This window comes from Cetorhinus maximus, chromosome 20, assembly GCF_964194155.1.
Source record: "Cetorhinus maximus chromosome 20, sCetMax3.hap1.1, whole genome shotgun sequence".
NCBI classification, from domain to species: Eukaryota; Metazoa; Chordata; class Chondrichthyes; order Lamniformes; family Cetorhinidae; genus Cetorhinus; species Cetorhinus maximus.
The window spans coordinates 401,500-423,633 of record NC_135898.1 but is presented as its reverse complement, the minus strand read 5'-3'; the positions used below and the strand labels follow the sequence as shown (position 1 = coordinate 423,633).

The 22,134-nt window shown below is 44.0% G+C and overlaps 1 protein-coding gene across 1 annotated transcript; it reads left to right on the top strand.

Moving 5' to 3' along the window:
* The first annotated feature begins 20,977 nt into the window (after window positions 1–20,977).
* LOC144694733 (histone H2B type 1-A-like) lies at window positions 20,978–21,364 on the top strand. The gene has a single exon (XM_078565308.1). It carries the CDS (start codon window positions 20,978–20,980, stop codon window positions 21,362–21,364), a length of 387 nt encoding a protein of 128 aa, XP_078421434.1.
* Window positions 21,365–22,134: the final 770 nt, after the last annotated feature.

The window sequence follows — 22,134 nt, the reverse complement described above, 5'->3', positions numbered from 1 at the left end:
GAAAATGATAATTAAACATCAAATACACTATGACATTAAAGATCATGACCATTAGATCTGCTGCTGCCATGGCCACCAGGTAGACAGAGATACATGTAGAAAGACCGCAGTTTGCTCGTGAGAGAATGAGAATTGTCAACACGTTTGCTGTTAGAAAGAAAGAAAAGAGAGAGAGAGCGACTTGATAAGTTATGGATCCGGTACGGAAATGCTCATTTCTGTTCAACTTGCTAAAATTAACATGACAAATATTTTAATGTCGAACCTTAATGGAAATATTAAAAGGACTTAAGAAAATACACTGCCAAAATGAAAACACGTTGGCATGGCAAATATAGCGGGATGGGTGAATGGGAACAGATTTAAAAAGATTAAGCGTGCGGGCCCCACTTGCCAGTTCCCTCATTTTCCTCTGGTGCCTCATGTTGCGGCATGCTTCACAGAGTTGGTGACCAAGGAATCCCAAAATATAAAATTTGGTTCGAAAGCATTGACATTTGCTGAGCTTTCCTATATCACATACTTTCAGGTTAAGCTATAAGTGAAGTCGGAATTACCTGGATGCCTGATAAACGATTTAGGAAGAATTAGGACTTACGCCAGGAAAGCGAGTGAATTTGTTGATTTTGAAAGTAAAAAAAAACAAATTTGCCTTCCATCCATGGAAATATATGAGATATGTTTTTTTTTCTCGTGCGGTGGCTCAAAACCGTTGCAAGTTCTGGTGTTTAATTCTATTACTGTTCTGCAGCGCAGGATCAATAAAATATCGAGTTATTTTTTGGAGCAGCGTTGCACAATGAATCCTCATTGTTGTGAAGAATTCACCCACGGATTCCTCACTCGCACATTGGTAAATTGTTCAGTGAGCTGCAGTGTTCCACTGAAGAAATGGGCCGAAATGGTAGACGGACGCTGCTGCATGTGAGAGCTTTGGCTAACCAATGCCTACAATGAGGGGAAGCTGAAAATAGGGAGTGTGGAGAACCGAGTGTGGGGCATTAAATTTATCTTAGAGTCAAGTGAAGGGGGAAATCGGGACCGTGGAGAATGTATGACGCGACAACAATTATAACCCAAACTGAGGGGAGGGGTGAACTAAAGCGTCTGGAGAAGAGAGGGCGCCCCATCAATCACAAGCGGAAAGTGTAGCATATGGAAGCAAATGAGACAGGTACTACGTAGTGGAGGACTCCTTTATCATCTCCTGAAGCGGAGGGTGTGGAGGGAATCAGACATGCGCAATTCATTGGGAATGGAATTTACCATCAACCAATGGGGGCATTTTGTGAAATTCGGGTGATGTTCCTTCAATCCTGGAACTCACTTTCCTACAGCACAGAGTGTTTACCGAGACCCACAGCAGCTCAAAACTCAACATGGAATGCCCAAAGCCTGAAGCAGTTAAAGAAGGATTCTCATCAAAATTACGTTCTCAAGTCCAGTTAGACATGGGCAACAAATGCTGTCCTTGCCAGCGACACCTATAACCTATGGGAAAGTATGCAAAAAAAAGGTAAAATTTAGCCATCGAGCTACTGCGTTGAGGAAGGGAAAGACTCAGTGACTTTCAGAACATGGAGAGAGCGATATATCACCTTTTGCCAATTGCATTTTGGCCGGCATTGCACCTCACTGGCAAGGTGAGCGATAGAATTACTGCTAACATTGGCGATTTTATTCATAACGCTGTGCTTTTCTAATAATCACACAGTCGGTGCATTATTACAATGTTTAACAGGCAGCAGAGCACGCGGATAGTCATCAACGAATAATGAAGATGATATCCACACTTACCAGGAACACCAAAGGTTGCCAAAAGAGGATAGTAAATGATTTTTTTACCTGTAGGATTGTTGCGTTTGTCATTTTAGCAAGAACTGGTGTGTCCTGTCCACTGTCCTCCAGCTGCAATTGAAGTGCATTGGAAATCCATTAACGATACTTCCTTTAGAAAACAATCGGCGCTCCGCTGAGAAAATCAGGTTACATAACGTTTGACTGCAGTTAATGTCAATATGCTCACAGGTGCAGGGTTTCTGCTTCAGCGCACCTGGGTGTGGAAATTGGAAAACTGCGCAACTCTGTTCATGAAACTCTATCCATTAAAAATTAGGCAATCCCAGAAACAGTGTTCTCCCGGGTAAAGTCTCCACTCCCTCGAAGGTTTTCTTCTCTGGGTTCTGGGGTAGCCATATATTTCATTCACTGGGAAATGTTTAACGAGGACATAGTCATCACAAAATGAAAAGTTACGACCTATGCCAACCCTGTTCTAAAATTATAGGTAGCGAACCAAACAGGTAGAGACAACGCTGAGATTTGAACTCAGCATTTCTTAATGATTAGGTAAGCACTTTGTAAAGCAATGTTTTGAATTATATCAAACTTGCCTTGATGGAAATATTGGGATTTGTTCGTCTGTTATGGGCTGCATGCGAGTGGCACTTGGAAACTGTCAAGTAAATGAGCGCCAAGCACTCATGAACCCTGAAAAGATCAGCATCAAGAGAACATGGCAAATCGATTATTATCAGTCGGATGACTCTTCTAAAAGAAAGGTCAAATGCATGATGTACCGATTTAGATTATTACACATTGGCCCATCTCAGAACCAGCTCCACTAATTCACTTTCACACCAACGCTAGCAATATATGTGGTCCAATTTTACAAATAACATGCAGAAAACTTTCTTTACGTTTAACTCATAAGATTCGTTTACTGCACATTCATATCCGAGGGGGTTGCGTGGGTGAGAGGTGGGGAGAGTGCTTGGGGGTGGGGGAGATGTTCGTAAACTCACGCACACAGGCGCACACACAGATGCAATTAGGGTGGGCGTATGAGTGGTTAAGAGAGAAACTTGCAACAATGGAAACCAAGAGGAATAGAACCACATAAATTAAAATTAGTATCCATGAGATTCTCAGAGTCCTAAAAGGCAAATTTCAGGGGGCGTTTCTTTCTTGGAGGAGTTCAGCTGACATGAGTTCCTGGTTGAACATGCCAGCACTAAAATTCTTGAAATGAATCAAGATGCAGCGCGATTCATTTGTTTTGACCGCTTGGCACAGCATCAACAGAGATTCAAAAAATCAATCAGGCTTTAAGGAGTTGGCCAGCTGCTTGGTCTCAGCTGCGAGTCCTTCTGGCCTTTGGAGGTTAAAATGAAAGCACATTGGATTAGGGGAAGTGTATTGAGATGGATAGAAAACTGGTTGCAGACAGGAAATAAAGAGTAGGAATGAATCAGTCTTTTTCCGAATGGCAGGCAGTGATTAGTAGGGTACCGCAGAGATCGGTGCTGGGATCCCAGCTGCTCACAATATATATTAAAAATTTAGATGAGGGAGCTAAATGTAATATCTCCACATTTGCAGATGACACAAAGCTGGGTGGAAGGGTGAGCTGTGAGGAGGATGCAGAGATGCTTCAGGGTGATTTGACAAGCTGAGGGAGTGGGCAAAAACATGGCAGATACAATATAATGTGGATACATGTGAGTTTATCCGCTTTGGTAGCAAAAGCAGGAAATAAAAATATTATCTGAATGGCTATAAATAGAGAGAGGGGAATGTGCAACGAGACCTGGATGTCCTTGTATACCAGTTGTTGAAGGTAAACTTGCAGGTGCAGCAGGCGGTAAAGAAGGCAAATGGTATTTTGGCCTTCATAGCGAGAAGATTCGAGTACAGGATCAGGGATGACATGCTGCAATTATACAGGGTCTTGGTGATAACACACATGGATAATTGCGTGCAGTTTTGGTCTCCTTATCTGAGGAAGGATGTTCTTGCTATAGAGGGAGTGCAGCAAAGGTTTACCAGATTGATTCCAAGGATGGCGGGACTGACACCTGAGGGGAGATTGAGTCGGTTAGGATTATATTCGCTGGCGTTCAGAAGAATGAGATGGGATCTCGTAGAAACCTATAAAATTCTAACAGGACTAGACAGGGTAGATACAGGAAGGATGTTCCCTGTTGTTAGGGAGTCCATAACCAGGGGTCACATTCTGAGGGTATGGGGTAGACCATTTAGGACTGAGATAAGGATTTTTTTTTCACCCAGAGTTGTGAGCCTCCGCAATTCGTTAGCACAGAAAGTAGTTGTGGCCAAAACATTTCATGTTTTCAAGAAGGAGTTAGATATAGCTCTTGGGGCGAAAGGGAACAAAGGATATGGGTGGAAAGCGGGAGCAGGCTATTTACTTGGATGATCAGCCATGATCAAAATGAATGGCGGAGCAGGCTCGAAGGGCCGAAAGGCCTACTCCTGCTCCTAGTTTCTATGTTTGTTTTCATTAATTCAGCAAACTCTTTGTTCCTCCTTTCTCAATGGAGATAGAGATTTCAAAATGGTGGCTGAAGTCATGTGATCTCCTTCCACCACAATTATTTCAAAAAGGATGTTAATTTGGTCTTGGTCGTTAGCCTCTGAAGGAGTTACCATCCACACTGAGGAATTTGTTTAAGGCACCCATTATCTCGGCACACTATGTGACTCCGTTGGATGTATAAACTTTTCAAGATGCAAATTATGTCTATTGTCTCCTCCATGGTCTACTTTTGAAATGGAACTGGACAGTCCTAGATGTGAGATTTTTGGTTAACAACGCTGCAGGAATAATAAGTTTCGATGTCTGCGAGTGCCATGGTTTCATTGTTTAGAATGTTCTTGCTTAGGGGTTTGATATCAAGGAACTCGTTTGTGTCTCCTGTTGGAAACTTACTTGGAAAAATGACCTATCCTGTGAGTCACGTGACCTTCGGCAGCTATGCTTTTTTTGGTTCAGCAAATGTGTATTTAAATAATTGCAAAAAAGAACCACATTTGACGCGAAATAACTTAATTTGTTCTAATGCTTTTTTGCCATTGCATGACCTGTTGCCGGAGTGCAATGAAGGTTCACCACACTAAGACCAATGTTGGCCGATTGCCCTTTGAGGAAAGAATGAGAGACCTGGTCTTGTACTCTCTATGGTTCAGAAGTATTAGAGGTGACCTCAATGAATTGCACAAGTCACTTGAAGTCTCTACAAGGTAAATCGAGGAAGTATGATTGCATTGGTTGGCGTCCGAAGCAGGAGGACAATTCAAAGTGAGAGGTAGACCATTTAGGACTGAGCTGAAGGGGAATTTCTTCACTCGGAAGCGTGATGAATATTTGTAATTCTCTACCCCATACGGCTGTGGAGGGTCAGCAATTGAATATGTTCAGTGCACATATCTGTAGTTTTCGAGATATCAATGACACCAAGGGATACGGGGATAAATGGGGAACCGCCATGGAGGTAGAAGTACAGTCATGGCTGTTAAATGGTGAAGCTGGCTCGAGGGGCAGAATAGCCTATTCCTGCGCCTATGTTCCCCATCCTATCATAAAATGGAACATTTTTTAAATTGAAGATACAACTCCTTCACAGCCTTTGAGAAGGAAGGACAACTCAAGGTAAATTGCCCACTTTTCGTGGAAATTGGAAAACTTTTGCTAAAGCAAAAAATAAACACCCTGACAGGGATTGAACCGCCAGAACCTCAGATTGGTAGCCCGACGCGCGACCACTTTGGCACTGACCCACAAACTTTCCATAGCTGCCTTCACTGCCTGACAAGAGACATCAATATCATTTCTTTCTTTTTAAATATTATTTCAATGGCGATTCACCCTCTCCAGCGCGTTTCCCTCACAGGCAGGCCGGCAGCCTCCATTTGGCTTCATTTCACAATCTTCTAACTTGTAGCAAGCACTCGATCCTTACCAGTGGCATGTGATGTCACAACTGTTGTTACCCAGGTAATTGTACTGGGCCTTCAAAACTTTGAGGGATGTATTTATTTGAGGGAGATATCATGTTGCAGAAATTTGAGTGGGAAGCTACAAAGACAGAGAGGTGTGTTTTACGAGCGGGTAAACGATTTCATTTGGTACTTGTGGGAAAGTGTGATAACATGCCCTTGGAAGCAAGAAAGTTCATTTGGAGTAACGTTCTAAATTGTGTGAATCACAAAGTGTAGGGGTGTAAATAGATCTGTCAGTCAAAGATCTTCATTAAAATGCTCCGCCATTTAACCCTCACCACCATTTCCTGCATAACGTGCAGTAACATAAATCAGCCAATCCTTCCCTTGCTGTCAGCTATCGCTGTTAACAGTTCAAAGTAGTCATTTGTGCATTGCCCTTCAACGGTAATATTGATCGAATAGGGTTCTTCTAGATTCTTTCTAAAATATCCTTTTTGTTGATTTAAAATCATGAAGTGAAGCAAAAGCATGTGAAGGCACCTCAGTAATATGCATTTTGAATGACCTTTCTGCCCCCAGGAAGGCGCTGTATCTCACTAAACCACAGCTCCTTTGTAATTTATCAGGTGGGAAGTTGAGGAAATTATTCAATATCTCTGCCCTGTCCGGAACAAGAAGCAGAGGCTAGAGATTAATATGGCATTTTCGGATTGGCAACCTGGAGTAACACAAAGACCAGTGTCGCGGCCTCAACTATCCTCAGGGAAGTAATTGGATGAAGAGACAGATTGTATGGTTCTTACATTTGCTGATGAAAGTTGAGGGGGGAGGTGTGTGTGTGTGTGGTGGGGCGGGGGGGGGGGGGGGGGGGGGGTGTGGGGCGGGGGGGAGGTGCGAGTTTGGGGATTAAGAGCCTGAAAAGTGATATAGAGAGGTTAAGTGAGTAGGCAGAAATTTAGTTGATGGAGTGCAATGGGGGAAAATAAGGATTTGCCCACTTTGCTGGGACGAATGGAAAGCCACATATTATTTAAATGTATAGAGATTGACATTGGAATAACAAGGAGTTGTGCAGGTACAACAACTTCTTAAGAAGGCAAATGGAATGTTGTCCTTGATTGCCAGGGGAATGGTACAAAACATTTGGAAAGATTTGCCACATTTGCACAACGTTTTGTTGAGACCATACCTGGAGTACTGTGTCCAGTTTCTGCTCTGCTTACTTAAGAAAGGACGCAACTTCATTCAGCAGTTCGGAAAATGTTCACGAGATTGATACCGACAATGAACGGTTTTCTTTTAAGGAAAACTTGGACAGATTAAAAATGTATCAATTGGAGTTTACAAGAATGAGAGTTGATCTTATTGAAACACATAGGCCTGTGAAGCTTGTTCCCCAGGGTAATGCAGTGAAACAGAACGATGTGCTGCGCCCTGCCCCGGATCTTCCCAGGTGAGGATTACAAAACAATTGCTCGGGAAGGTGAAAGTTCTGTGGTAATTGCCTTGCACTGCGAACCAACCGATAATGCGATTTAGGTCATAAACCTCGGATGGATCTGTGTGTCTTAAACTAATAGATATCCATGAAAAGTTAGAAAAATTAAACCCTATTCTAAATTCTGGGTAACTATTGTAGTGGAGCCCACGGGACTCCCCCGAACCCAAGCGTTCCCCTCGACCAAATCCAACCCCCACATGATCCCCCAACGACCCCTCACGGGATCTCCCGACTGATCTCTTCACACTCCGGCTACGCCTCGATTGACTAATCCCCTACACCACGACTACACCCCTCCCCTGAACAACCACCTCCCACTGCCGACTAAACCCGCCAACCGCACCCCTACGAGCGCAATCCCCAAAAGCGGCTCCTCCAGTGGCTGTGCTCCTCGACATCTGATTAACCCTCCCTACCCCGGCTATCGTACCCACCCCTCTTTCTTCTCACCCCAAGACCATTTGGCCACCAACTGACAGCCCGTCTTTCTCCAACCCGCCTACTGATCACAATTCCCACTTACCACCAGTTCTGATCCCCCCGACCATCAAGTCCTCCCCTCCACGACCACCGGACCGCCCCCCCCCACCCCCCACCGCCCCCACCACCACCCTCCACACTTACCATCCAACCCCTCCTCCAAATCGGTCCGCTTACTTAACTCGCTCTCTCCCTTGCTTTTCAAAGTTGTTTTATATTTAACCTTGCCCGCTTTACGGCAGCTAGTGCTGCACAGTGGGGCATGCCTTCCTTACATGCAACTCCGCTGCCCTCGACACTTGGCTTCAGGAACCCCCTGCTCTCCAGAGAACGCGACAAGCCTGAGTTGGAAGGTCGTGCGAGAAAGGAGCGGCTGGATATCCTGTTGAAGAACTAGGAGCGAAGTTGCAATCGGCTCTGAACGACACTCAACTGAAGTTTCAGGCCAAAAGATCCTGGGGAGGCTTGGCAGGGTGGATTATTATGACTACGGGAGGAGGGGTAAAAAAAGAGCTGCCCTTTCTACCAGGCAAGGCCTGATCATAACCGGTTCCTTTGTGGAATTAGGAGGTCGAAAGAATGTTCTCAATGTCTGTCGTTAGCTTTCTACCGATTTCAAAGAAGCGAGTCACTCACATCATCTCCGATTTTGTTTAACAAAAAGCGTTAGTTTTCTCGAGTCAAGCCCCTCCCCAATCACATGATAGAAAAATATTTAAAAAGGTAATCCTGCGCTCCTCGAACTTCTGCAACCCGCAATTACACACACAAGCATGCAAAAATTTACAAATTATACTTGGTGCATTTACATTCATGGCGAAAATAAATGTCCTTTCTGAAGTTATAAGAAAATGAAAGTTCCCGGTTTGTGCCCTTGGCTGTCGCAGAAAGTTTCCCTGGTTCCTTTGAAATCCCGGAGTTGAATTGAGCCCATGTAACTGCACTGGCTGGAGTCAACTTCCTTTATTAATCCGTAATCATTCTTTTCCAGAAATTGATGGTTCTTCCATCACGATCTCTGTGCTTTTTTTGGACTATAGAGGTAGGGTTTAACTTATCTAAATAGAGGGGGAAGAGCTACTTGATGCTCCATATGCAGCTTATCTCGATCAGCGGACTTCTGTTTCTTTTCAGCTGCATTAAAGGGGTTTTAGAATGGTCACTCGAGTAATGCGACATTCTTCTTACAATTATATCAGAATGTGTATGTTTATCTGGTGTCTGAATCTGGCGTTTGTTCTATGGTTTATCATGTCCCAGTATTTAGCTTCTTAAGGAGTCTTTATACATTTGGATGACCCCGTTCCGGTAACTATTGCCTTGCTAGGGTTTCAGTATCTACTGGAGCGATAGGCTTATTAAGATGCAAATGAAATGTCCATTCCTTTTAGTAGTTAATTTATGCAGTAGACATTGACACCGCCTTGTGTGAAATTCCAGGAGCAACAGTTCAGGCACGTCTGCATTGCAATCCATGCGGTCACTTTCCAGAAGTCAGTTTACAGTTTCAAACATCAAGAGACTCGTGGCAGCTATCTTTATTGAGCGTCTTCTTGTCTTCAAAAGAGGAAATCTTTTTGAACAGTGCAGCATGCGTGTGGTTCGCCGGTGAAATTATAGGCTAATATCAAGCAGACATAATTTCCCGCCTGCGTGACAGGAATATTGGAGGATTTTCCCCCCATTATGGGAGAGACTGCAACTTGGGGAAACCATTTAAAAGTAAGGGGCTGTGCGTTTTCGATGGAGATTCGGAGATTGTTTTCTTCAGAGGGTCATTAGTTTTGGAAACTTCTTCCTCAGAGGACAGTGCAGACAGGGTAATTGAACATTTTGAAGGCTGAGTTAGATGGATTCTTGCCCAATGCGGAAGTTTTAGGACGCTGACAGGAAATTAGAGTTGAGGCCACAATTGGATCAGGCATGATCTTACCAAATGATGGGGCGTGCTCGAGGTGCCGAATCACCTATTCCTTCTGCTAAGCCCTAGTCCATTCTCGCTAACATTGGTAACATAGCCGTTATCAGTTTTTCAGTTGTTTATGCATAAAATAAAAACTGGAAATGCATGAAACAATCAACTGCTCTGTCAGCAACCGTGGAGAGAGAAAAAAACAGAGTTAACGATTCAAATCTGTTACATTTCGTCAATTTGGATGTATTGATGTTTTATGTTGAAACAGTTCCCGTTAAATATCACAGTTCAGAAACGTTACCTCTGTTTCATTCTCAACAAATGCTGACTGACCTGTGAAGTGTTTCCACTATTTTCTATTTTATTTCAGACTTCCAGCATCTGCTTTATTTTAATTTTGTATCTGCCTGTTCTCCCTACCCCCGCCAATGCAATTGTAGAAGTGTTTCTGATTTGATTTTAAATATCCGTTGCACGTTTGGATTGATAACGCCTTTTGCGGTCTGTTTTGTCGCCCATTGTTCCTTGCACGTTTCCTATTCGCCGGACCAATATTTTGTGTTACATATTTGTTTATGTTTTATTATAGCTATTATTGCTTCTCACTTATTTAGTTTTGCACGAATGTTTTTTGTGGAAAGCAGAGCACTCTCCCTTCAGGGCTATAAACAAACTCTGTATCAAGGAATTATTCAAAACATCCGATTGGTCACAAAATGACCTGACATGCTTCGAAGGTGATCAGTAAAGCACAGCGTCCCGCCATTCACAAGCCATCGAGGACAGCCGCTTGGCGCTGGTTAAATGTGTGAAGTAGAGACAGCTGGCCGCAGTCCCGGGTCCATGCCTAGCCTATCATTGCCGCATCCACTCTCTGGTGCGATCGCCGACATGCCGTGATCACATTTCTACAGAAAAACGTTTTTTTTTTCCCGAAAATCTCTGGATCAACTTAAAATCAGTTCTCACGATTTGATGGCGAATTTGAAAATTGTTCAGGACTGAGAGCAAGTGGACTCCTGTCATTTATTCATTATACACACAGTCCGCTATTCTGTTCCGTTCATAATAAAATGACTTAATATCGGGCATGTAGTTTGACAGGCAAAAATCAGGAATCTACATGTTTTCGATCCTGCCCTCTTCAAATTACCATTTACCATTCGTTGTGTTAAGTAGGGCAAAGTTGCTCATTGATTAACTCATTCGTGTTTTTCAGGAAGGATGTGAAGATGTGAAAGATGTTGGAAGAGCGCAGAAAGTATTCTCGAGAATGATTCCTAGGGTGAGGAACTTCGGTTATGAAATTAAAATGGATACGTTAGGGCTCTTTTCCTCGGAGAAAGGAAAGCTGAGAAGTTGGAAATACAGGTATTGAAACTCATGAGGGGGGTGGACAGAATAGCCAGAAATAAACTATTCTCACTCATGAAAGAATCGAGATCGAGAGGGTACAGATTTAAAGTGGTTTGCAAAAGTGACATGAGGAAAAAGATATGGCAGAAAGTGGTTAAGGAGTGGAATTCGCTTCCTGATACAGCGGCGGATGCAGGGTCCATTAAATTATTAAAAAGGGAATTTGATTGTTATCTGAAAAAAGAAGAATGAGCATGGTTACAGGGAGAAGAAGCGAAATGGCACTAAGCAAATGTCGCATTCAGGGGGGAATGATGTTTGGAATGACCTTCTCCTGCGCTGTAACATTTCTGTACTTCTGTGCGTGCAGTGAAGAAACAAAATATGTGTTCAGATGAGGTTGCGAATGACAGCATCGTAACTGTCCGAATGTAACACGGAGGATAAAGAAAGAAATATGACAAAACCAAACCAGAAAAAAGAAATGCCCGCAATAAACTACATGGAGTCAGGTGTTATAGTTTAAATTTGTTGAACTCAGTCTTGAGCCCAGAAGGCTGCAAATTACCCAATGGGAAAATGCGGTGTTGGCTCTCGAGGTTTGCTGCTGTTGAGGCTCTTTATTCCAGAGAACATGTTCAATGATGTTCTGCCTAATTGGCGACTATCCCTACATGCCTGCATTTTCCTTATAGTCCTTAACGCGATCTAACAAATCTCTGTGAATCTCAGATTGAAAGTGCAACAATCGGTCAAGCATTAGATACCGAGTACAGAAGGGAGCTCTGAATTCCCAGCACCCTTTGTGTGGAGAATTTTTTTTTCTAATTTCCATGCTGAAATCTCTGACATTTTTTTTGACTGTGGCCCTCAGTCCCAGATTCCCAGGCAAAGGAAATAGGTTATTCGACTGATCTTATCTGTTTTCCATAACATCTCGAAATCTTGGATCAAATCATTTCAAAAATCACGAGGAAGAATTCGTTACAGGGACAGTCAGCGGCTTCAACATAGGTACTGAGCTGTGTTTTAGTGTCCGGACTTGAGGAGCAATAGGAGGGAGTTCAAGGAACAGAGTTACAGATGAAGAAAACTGAACGATTGGCGAGGAGGAAGAGCGAGGAATGTGAATGACGATCACGACTTGTTCACATATCATTAAGATAGAAAATGAAAAATAATATAGGCATTGGAGATATTCAGCTGGTCATGGAGCGCCTTTGCTGATAAACGTAACGAAGGGTTCATGTCGTTTCCTTTTGTCCTGAACTGAAGAAAGATGTAAAAATAACAGATTTTAAACCAGTGGAGAACGGGAGGAGACAGGAAATACAAAGATGGAAGTCTGTGAGAGTGGAGGGCAGGAGGTAACTTTTCATGGTTGCAAAAGAGAAAGAGAAATTCTAACGTTTACAGTAAAGAAACAAAATTTGTGCCCTGACTAGGTTGTGCATGGCTGAATAGCAGCCATCCGAATGTAACATGAAGGAATAACTAAATAAACGTGACAAAGCCAATTCAGGAAAAAAAAATCAATTCACATCATGGAGGCAGATGTTCTAATCTAAAATTGTTGAACTCAGTGTTGAGCCTCGAAGGCTGTACTGTACCCAATTGGAAGATGAGCGGCTATCCAACGAGCGTTGCTGTTGTTGAGGCCAATCAGTCCCTGGAGCATGTCCTCTTATTGTATGAGTTTGAGGTTGATTGATGACTATCTCCACACTCTCGCTTTTGCCTCATGTCCTTCAACAACTTTGTTTAAGAAAACAATTTGAATCTCAGACTTATAATAAAGCAATGGGTTAAACATTATTTGTTGCTTACAGAAGTTTACAGAAGTTCTAGCACCCTCTGTGTATAGAATAATTCTCTAATTCCAGCGGCAAAACCTCTGGCTTCAATTCTTTGACTGTGGCCCTCAGTCCTAGATTCCCAAACAGCGAAAATAATTTATGGGCTTGTCTTACCTGTTCGCCTTAACATTGCAAGAACACGTATCAACTCCCTCCCACAATCCTGAGGAAGTATTGACCAAAGTGAAATGAATTTAGGAACTGAGCTGTGGTTTAGATTATGAAAATGCTGAACGCTGGGTAGGGGTTGAAGATACAAGCAGATCTGCAGAGGGCATAAACTGAAGGACTGACGAAGAGGAAGAGCAGGCAAAGTGAATCGCGTTCACCATCATTCACATTTTACTCAATGAAGGACCCAAAGAAAAAAAATCACCTCTGTCTCACGGAGCTGCTGATTAGTGCAGTGACCAGAAAATATAACTGACGTTAGAAGGATCATGGTGTTTACTGAGTGAATAGTCATGGGATAAGTAAAGAAACCAAAATTGGGGGTATGTATTGTAGGATCATGAAGAGCTGCCGCCCCAAAACCAGGAAGAGGAAATAGGCCTGGGGTGGCGGGGAGGAGGGGGGGAGGGGGGCGGGGGGGTGGGGGGGTGGGGGGGGTGGGGGGGGGGGGCACGAGGGGCGTGGGTGGGGAGGGTGGTCGGCGAGTAGGGGCCGGAGAAAAAAATCAAACGAAGAGAATATTGGCATGGAGCATGAAGCCAGACTTCAATAAATGTAGTCAGCTGCAGCAACTGAATTTTTCCATGACCAGTGCAGTCATTTAGCGAAGGCTTTCCACGTTAGTATCGTGGTTATTATCCCCACCGTTAGAGACAGGATTTCAATTCTTCGCCGGGAGGAGATTTCATTATAACTACACATGGCACAACATTTGAAATATGCTTTGGAATTGGAAATTGTTTGTTATGAAGGAGGCAGTGAGAACGTGGCTGGTGAGAATTCACTGAGAATTTGGGCTATTCTCAACGATTGACAAGGGACATTTCCACGAGTGAGCGGCTCCTCCAACATAAACTGGGGCTGGAGAGAGACTTGGAGAAATTATCCCAGGGATTGCAATGAAGGGCTTGTGATTCACAGAACCCGAGCATTAACCTTCACATCCTCCTTTTCTTTGTCACTAAAGCTATTTCTTTGCCCCTGATTGTTTTATTTTCATTCATGGGATGTGGGCATCGCTGACTAGGCCAGAATTTAATGCCCATCCCTAATTGCCAAGTTTAGGGGGCATTTTAAGAGTCAACCACATTTCTGTGAGTCTGGAGTCACACGTAGACCAGACCAGGTAAAGACAGCAGAGATCCTTCCCTGAAGGACATTAGTAAACCAGTGGGCTGCTTTCACCGAAGAAGGTCAGGCTTTAGATCTCTCTGAGTTTTTTTTGAAATATTCACTGACTAATCCTCTTATTATCAACATCTACTAGCAGTGTTCCTGCCCACAGTGGGGTGATTACAGGCCGCAATAGGGACAGTTTGAGAGCTCGGCCCATGGCTCGGCTCTGGAAGAACTACCGCAGGAATGTCTGTGAATGGCCACATACGAATTAGAAGCAGGATTAGACCGCCTGCCTACAGTTCTCTCCCTTGATTATCAAGAATCTATCCGCCTCTGCCTTAAATTATTCAAAGATTCTGCTTCAACCACCTTTTGAGGAAGAGAATTCCAAAGCCCTACAACCTTCAGAGAATGTTTTCCTGACCCCGGCCCTAAATGGATGACCATTTATTGTGATACAGTGACTCCGAGTTCTAGATTCTCCCACAAGAGGAAACATTCTTTCCACTTCCACCCTGACAAGTCCCCTCAGGATCTTATCATTTTCAATCAAGTGGGCTCTTAATCTTCTAAACTCCAGCAGATGGAAAACTAGCCTATCCAGCATTTCCTCAAGGCAACCAGCCCATTCCAGGCAGTAATCTAGTCAACCGTCTCTGAACTGCTTCTAATGTATTTACATCTTTCCTTAAATAATGAGACCAACGCTGTATGCAGTCTCAAACATGTGGTCCCACTGTGTCCTGTCATACAGACTCGAAACGTTAACTGTGTTCCTCTCCGCAGATGCTGTCAGCTGAGTTTTTCCAGGTATTTTTATTTTTATAAAGCATAACCTTCTCCTCTTTTATTCAATTCCCCGCCCAATAAGCGATAACATTCTATTAGCTTTGCCAATTACTTGCTGCACCTGCATACTAACCTTTACAGATTCATGCACTAGGACACCCAGACCCCTCTGCATCTCAGAGCTCTGCAACCTCTCGCCATTTCGACGATGTGCCATATTTTCATTCGTCCTGCCAAAACGGACAACGTCACATGTTCCCAGTTTACCCTCCATTTGCCGATTTTCGTCCAATCACGTAACCTATCTAACTCCTTTTGTACCCCTTTACGTCCTCTTCAGGACTTACTTTCCTGCCTACCTTTTTCTTATACCTACTTTGCTGCCTACCTTGACGGATGTTCAAGTCTCATTTATCACTTCCAGAAAGATTAAACTAATATGTTTCTGCTTAGGGAATGTTGTCAATGGGGAATTTTTAAAAATTCTTTCACGTTCTGTGGGCTTGGCTGGCTGGGCCAGCAAGTGTTGCCCATCACAAGCTCCCCTCGATAAGGTGGTGCGGAGATACCTTCTTGATCCACTTCAGTGTGGATGCAGGTACATCACAATGCTGTTAGGAAGCGAGTTCTAGGATTTTGATGCAGTGACAGTGAAGGAACGGCGATATATTTCCAAATCAGGCAGTGACTGACTTGGTGGGGGTCTTCCAGATGGGGCATCCATCTGCTGCCCTTGTCCTACTGGGTGGTAGTGGTTGTCGGTTTGGAAGGCATGTATCCGCTCGCTAAAATTTGAAAGCGACAGCAGAATGAACCACAATTTATACTTGATTTTAAGGCATTTTCATTTCACGTGTTGCCATTTTCCTGCCTTCTCCCCGCAACCCCGCACATTAGTTGTTTTCCAATCATCACCTAATTCCTTCTTGCTCCGGAAAAGGAAGTAGTGATGCGGCCTGTGCCTGGGGCGGTGGGTACTTGAGGAGAGGCCTTCTGCTCCTCACACCAACAAAAAAACTAGTCACATTAAAAATCCTTTTTGTGGTTCAGAGGCCAAACCTCCAGTAGCTGCTGTTCCTAGTGGCTTTTCCTATTCCTGTGCTGGCCTGTGACCCATTTGATCTTGTCATCGGCAAGCGAAGCAGTTTCATGTGGATCTGGAGTGAGGGGGGAGGCGAAAGTGGGTGAGATTGGAGCCTCAGGCTGAGCCCGGAGCAGGCAACACGTTTTAAATCGGGCACGGGGGAATGGCGAGGCTGGAACTATGTGGATATCGTGAGAGGGAGGAGTGTGGTAGCGAATGCTAACAATGATTGTGATACTGGGGAAGAGGGGGGAACCAGGGCAACATGGAGATGGGGGCGGGGGGGGGGGCAGCTTGTAATCGGGAGTGAGGGGTGCGTGTTAGGGTAAGCCCACATTGAGTGTGGGGAATGAAGGAAGCCAGGCCAGTATTGAGATGGGGGAGGGGGTAGTCTCTTCACATGGATATGGGATAGGGGGTGATGGCAGACCTGCTTGGAGATGAGGGTGGGACCCAGGTCAATATGAAGGTGGGAGGACTGTGGGGTGGGAAGGGGGTTGGGAAATCTGGCGAGTATGAAGTTGGGGGGTGGGCCCGCTAGGACAGCCTGAAGAAGTGGGTCGTAGAGCAGTGCCAGCTTGTAGAAGGGGGTGGGAGTTGGGAGAACCAATCCAGTATGGAGATGGGTGTAGGGGAGGCAGACTAACATGGGCCAGATCAGGATGGGGGTGGTGGCTTTGTGAGGGGAAGTGGGAAGAACTGGCTTGAAACAGCCAACCTGATTTTTTTCGTATCTTCTTTGAAATAAAAGGTCCGTTAATCTGATCTTTCAGAGTGTAAAGGCCGTGGCATTGAGGGAATTTCCTGTTTTTTCCTGGGAAGTGAATAGGCCTGAGGACCTGCCAAACAAAGAACAGTGTAACACTGGCCAGAAGCAGGTTTAAAATTCACGCCGCGCCATTGGTTCCTCAATTCTTTTCTTTGTACGTGCGTATAAAGGATAAAGTCGACGATTTTATAATCCACCCAGGTGCATGACGTAAGTCAGGGATTGTACAGTGCAGCACAAGCACTGATCATTGCACTGTAAGAGAGGCAGATGATATCTGGCTGACGTAAACGAGAATAATTATCGTACTGTCTAAAACAATCTATTATATATAAAGCTACAATATGCAATTGTGAAAATGCGTGTGTGAGAGAGATAGAAAGGTAATGATAAAAAGGTAAAGACAGAGAGACCCAGTGGTCCCAGAGGACCGGGTGATTGCGAATGATATACAAGTGCTGTAAAGTGGGCGGAGGATAAACCGCCCTATTACAGTCCGGTCAGTTTAACGTCACTGACGGGGAAGCTTTGACAAATTATAAACATGAAAAATATAACTTGAAATAAATAAATAAATCTGAGGTCCGGCCGTCGCGGATATTGGCAGTTTTCCTTCAAGTTTGGAGTGAGTATTTGTCCACAGGAGATATTAATGGAGGTTTAGTCTGTGGGTGTGTCTGTGTGTTTTAACTGGATTAAAGCCAGCTAGCCTGGATGCTTTGATGTATAGTACTTTTGAGATGTAAACAGTAAGGTAAAGGATACTTTTGCGTTTTGTTACATAGTGCATTCAAGAGTGGGAGTGAAATCTTGCACCTAACTAGGGGACATCAAGCAATGATTGTATTAGTAATATAATTGGTACTATGAAAGGGGTTAAAGGGCCAGGTGGTGCAATGAGAATTTCCATTGAAGAGAAAGGCTGGAGAAAACAGAAAGGCGATTGTGTGTGCAGGACACAGGCATTGAAGATCTACGCCTGTATGCCCTAGCACTGTGCGTGCAAATTCATCAATTCCTCGCTAATATAATGGTTACTATCCCCGCCTGTCACGCGGAGACTGGGGTTCAATTCCTTGACGGGGAGACGCTCCTATTTTTAGGAAATATACTTTAAAATTTGAAATTGGTTGATCTGCAGCAGACAAATGCATGTAATGATTGTTTATCAGCGACAGTCAGAGTCAGGAACAGCTGTTGTTTTCAGAGTTCCCAGGATATGAGAGCCCCTTGAGAGGAAGGGCCCTTCACACCAACAGCCAGGCGACATTTCAGAGAGTGCGCTAACGCAGACACTGGTTCTTTCACCTCAAATGGCAGAATCGGAATTTCTGTGAAATCAATGCTTTGGTAGCTTGAATCCAGGATATTTTGCTGTAACAAGGCACTTAAAAACTGAAAGGAACCGGCTATGTTCGATTTGGTAATGAGTATCGAGGCAGAATTCATTAATAACCTGACAGTAAAACGTGCACCTTGTAAAAACTTACATTGTAATCGCTGCCACCATTTTGTTTGCTTTTTAAATTTATTTTTCACTCCATTTCCTTTGCTTTCTGGCAGCAGCTATTCAGGGTCCTGCAATTCATTCCCCCATCTTTTGTTTCTTTCATTACCCCGTTATCTTTTTCTCAGTAAACACCATGATTCTGCTAATTTCAGTTCTATTTTCTGGCCACTGCACTAATCAGCAGCTCCTTGGCACAGAGAGGATTTTGCCTTTGGGTCCTTCAATGAATAAAATTTGAAAGATTTTGAAGGCCATTCATATTCCTCGCTCTTCCTCCGCGCCAAACTTTCAGTTTTCTTCCTCTGGAACTATGTTTGCTTTTTAAACACTTTCCTAACCCTGTTCAATTCTCGACACTAAACCACAGCTCGTCCCTACATTTTACCGACTGCCTGCCCCTTTACCGAAGCCCTTACTCATGATTGCAGGAGGGATTTGATTCATTTTTTTTGTAACGTTGAACAGGTAAGATCTGCCTAAAACTATTTCCAATGACTTTGAACCTAGGGCCCAGGGCCACAGGCAAATAATTAAATCCAGATAGCCGTATAATCCACTTTTTAATGCTTCCCTTGAACTTGCCTCCACCACACTCTCAAGCAGTGCATTACAGGCCTTAAATTGCTTGTGCAAGAAAAGTAAAGTTTTTTCCTCGTGTCACTTGTGCTTTATTTTTACCCAACTTACTTTAAATCTCTACCTTCTCAATCTTGAACCTTTCACGAATGGGAAAACATTCTCCCTGTCTACTCTGACCAGACACCTCGTGATTTTCAATCCGTCTATCAAAACTCCTCTCAGCCTTCTTTTCTCCCAGGAAACAGTCCAAACTTCCCCAATTATCCTTCATAACTGAAGGTCCTCATCCCAGGAACCATTCTCGTGAATCTTTCCTGCCCTCTTTCCAACATCCTTCGCATCATCACATCCTTCCTAAAGAGCAGCGCCCAGAACAAGGCGGAATGCACCAGCTGAGGCTCAACTAGTGCCTTCTACAAATCTTGCTTCTCTCATTCCCATTGCAACACTTCTTGGTTTATGTACCGTGAAAACTTTTGTCTCCTGTCCTCAGAGTCAATCGCTTTCTAAGAGATCCCACAATTAAAGGATCAGATTTAAGCTATGTAGAACTTTCACGTACAGTAGTGAATGGTGGTGGACAATTAAACGACTAACTGGAGAAGAAGGCTCCACAAATACATGATGACCTTACCAGCGATGCTCACCTCCAAGAACGAATAAAAGTAAAAGCTGTCGATGTATTCCAAACCTCACGGCAACCCTAGTCTGGGGTCATGTCCCATTCCCAGTTGAAAGAATCCCATAGTGAGCTCAACCTCATCACCTACACACTGACAGATACAACATAAACATAGAATGGGCACATCACAGGAGAAGGCCATTTGGCCCATCCCATCTGTGCTGGCTTTCGGAAGGAGAAATTGACCCAGTGTCAATCCTTCGCCTTCTCCCTGATCCCTGCATATCCGCCCCCCCGCCCCCCACCACTTTTCAGGGTTTCAAACGTTTCCATTTCCTTGAGTTTAGAAGGATGAAAGTTGATATGATTGAGGTTTCCTGTTAAAGTGAATTGTTAGGTTCAACACGGAGAAACTGTTTCTCTCGCAGGTAAGAATGGGGTTGAATCTTGACATGTTTTTGCCTCTGATCCACAGTGATCGTGCCAACCAAGGGAAAAAATCAGGAAGCACTTTTCACACTTAGAGTAGCTGGAAACCCGGAAACAATTCTAAAATCGACCGAAGCTCCCACAATTACGAGATGGCAGATATTTTTCTGCAAATCAAATGGCCCTCAGTTTCTTCACTTCTCCCTGTAGAATTCAACGTCCATTTCTCGTTTTGTTGCCGTTTTGCTGGGAGTGAAGATCTTGCGTCAAGTAGGCAACGCCCAGGCAGCGACCCACAGGACCCACCTGATGCCCTTACCAACTGAGTTACCCGGGCTTCGTGTCGCGTGCTTCCCACAGCCACCTTCACTGTTCACCAAGAGGCATTGTTCAGCTTTTGTTGCGTTTTTTTTTTGGAAATTCCGTTTTTTTTTCATATTTCCAGCTTTCACGCTATTTTGTTTTTCCACCTGAACGGATGGTGAAATCAGATTCAATCGGGATTTAAATAGAACTAATTTACAGAGTGATGGGGAAAAGATGGATTGTGGAACATTATTGCCAGATCTTTCCAAGAGCATGCACAGGCTCGATGGGCCGACAGGCCTCCTTCTGAACGGCAGGATCCCACGAGTCACGAGTCTCATTTCTACATGGGCTGGGAGATTAGAAAAGGGCTCATGTGGTGAAGGTGATGAATGAATGTTTCCAGGCAATTCTCTGATGTTTTGTATATTACATTATGCCTGACATTTTGTACCGACATGTAACAAGGCTGCATGTTGTCCAGCTGTGGCGACCGAGTGGTTAAGGCGTTGTGCATGATTGTTGTGTATGCGGTTCGGAGGGAAGGTTCAAACACCGCTCGCAGCCGCCATGAATAAAATGATTATCTTCTCGAATCAGCTCCCTGACTTGAAAATGCATTAAATTAAACCCACTGACCCGAAGTTTGGAAACACAAATAATTTAACCAGATTAATTAGATAATGTTGATTTGCTAGAAACGGTACAAACTGCAACATGACTTGTGTTGGTCCGAGTTGAGTGCAATGCCTGACTTGGCGGCTGCGACGAAGGGCGGTGCGTCCCGCAAGGCGTTGAAACAGTCGCTGATTAAAGTTACCAAGAAGCCGCCTAAGAAGCGAAGAAAATCTCGCAAGCAGAGCTATTCCATTTACGTGTACAGGGTGCTGACCCAGGTCCACCCTTCCACCAGGATCTCGTCCAAGGCCATGAGCGTTATGAATTCCTTCGTTGTCGACATTTTCGAGCGCATCGCCTCCGAGGCGTCGCATCTCATTCACTACAACAAGCGCCGCACCATCTCGGCCCGGGAGATCCAGAGCGCCGTCCGCCTCATGCTGCCGGGGGAATTGGCCAAACACGCCGTCTCAGAAGGCACCAAAGCGGTCACCAAATACACCAACTCCGTTTAGGAAGACAATTCTAAAGATGATTAAAAAAAAAATAACAGGTGTTCAGGAAACTGGTTGAAATGTATTTTAATGAAGAGCTTGAAATGTTTGGGAGGAAAAGTAGGATTTTCATGAGCATTAGCGCGGTTTGCTTTCATTCATATGGAGGGGGCTTATCTGAGTGAAAGGATGGTAACAGCTTGTGTAGCTGCATAACGACACATTTTTGTACAGGAACTCAAATAATTCAACATATAACCTGTTTGAGAGGCGATGTATGTCAGGGATGTAAAATCGGGTCGGTAATTAACGGCTAAGCTGATAGTTGCAGAACAGACAGCAGCTGTCACCCACAACATCATAAAACTACCTGATATAGTGAACAGGCAAATAAAGGGTTTTATTCGGTTTTCCACCTCTGTGTCATTCTGATTCTTGCTGTTGTGAGCCCGGAGTCCCCTGCAGTCTCTGGTAGCTGTTAATATGCGTCTGATTGTCAAACAATTAAATAATAATATTAACAGAAAATGGAGTAATGGAGATAAAATACATGCGAACCAAAAGTCCGCTACCCCGGAAGACGATGGAAAAAAAAATCCGCGCCAGGGCGGGAACCTCAGTGAACATTGTTAATGATCAGTTTGTTGATCAGCCGTTTTTGCAGTTTGTTCAGTTGCTGAGAAATGATCATTTGTGTTCCTAGGCAACCGCAATGGCAAATTTTCCCAGTAGATCAGCACAGAGACCGCTGTTATGGTCACTGTAGCAGTTTTCACAGTGACATACTTTGC

Bases quoted from the DNA above. Each gene is read 5' to 3' on its own strand.
- LOC144694733 (XM_078565308.1), top strand. From the start codon at position 20,978: ATGCCTGACTTGGCGGCTGCGACGAAGGGCGGTGCGTCCCGCAAGGCG.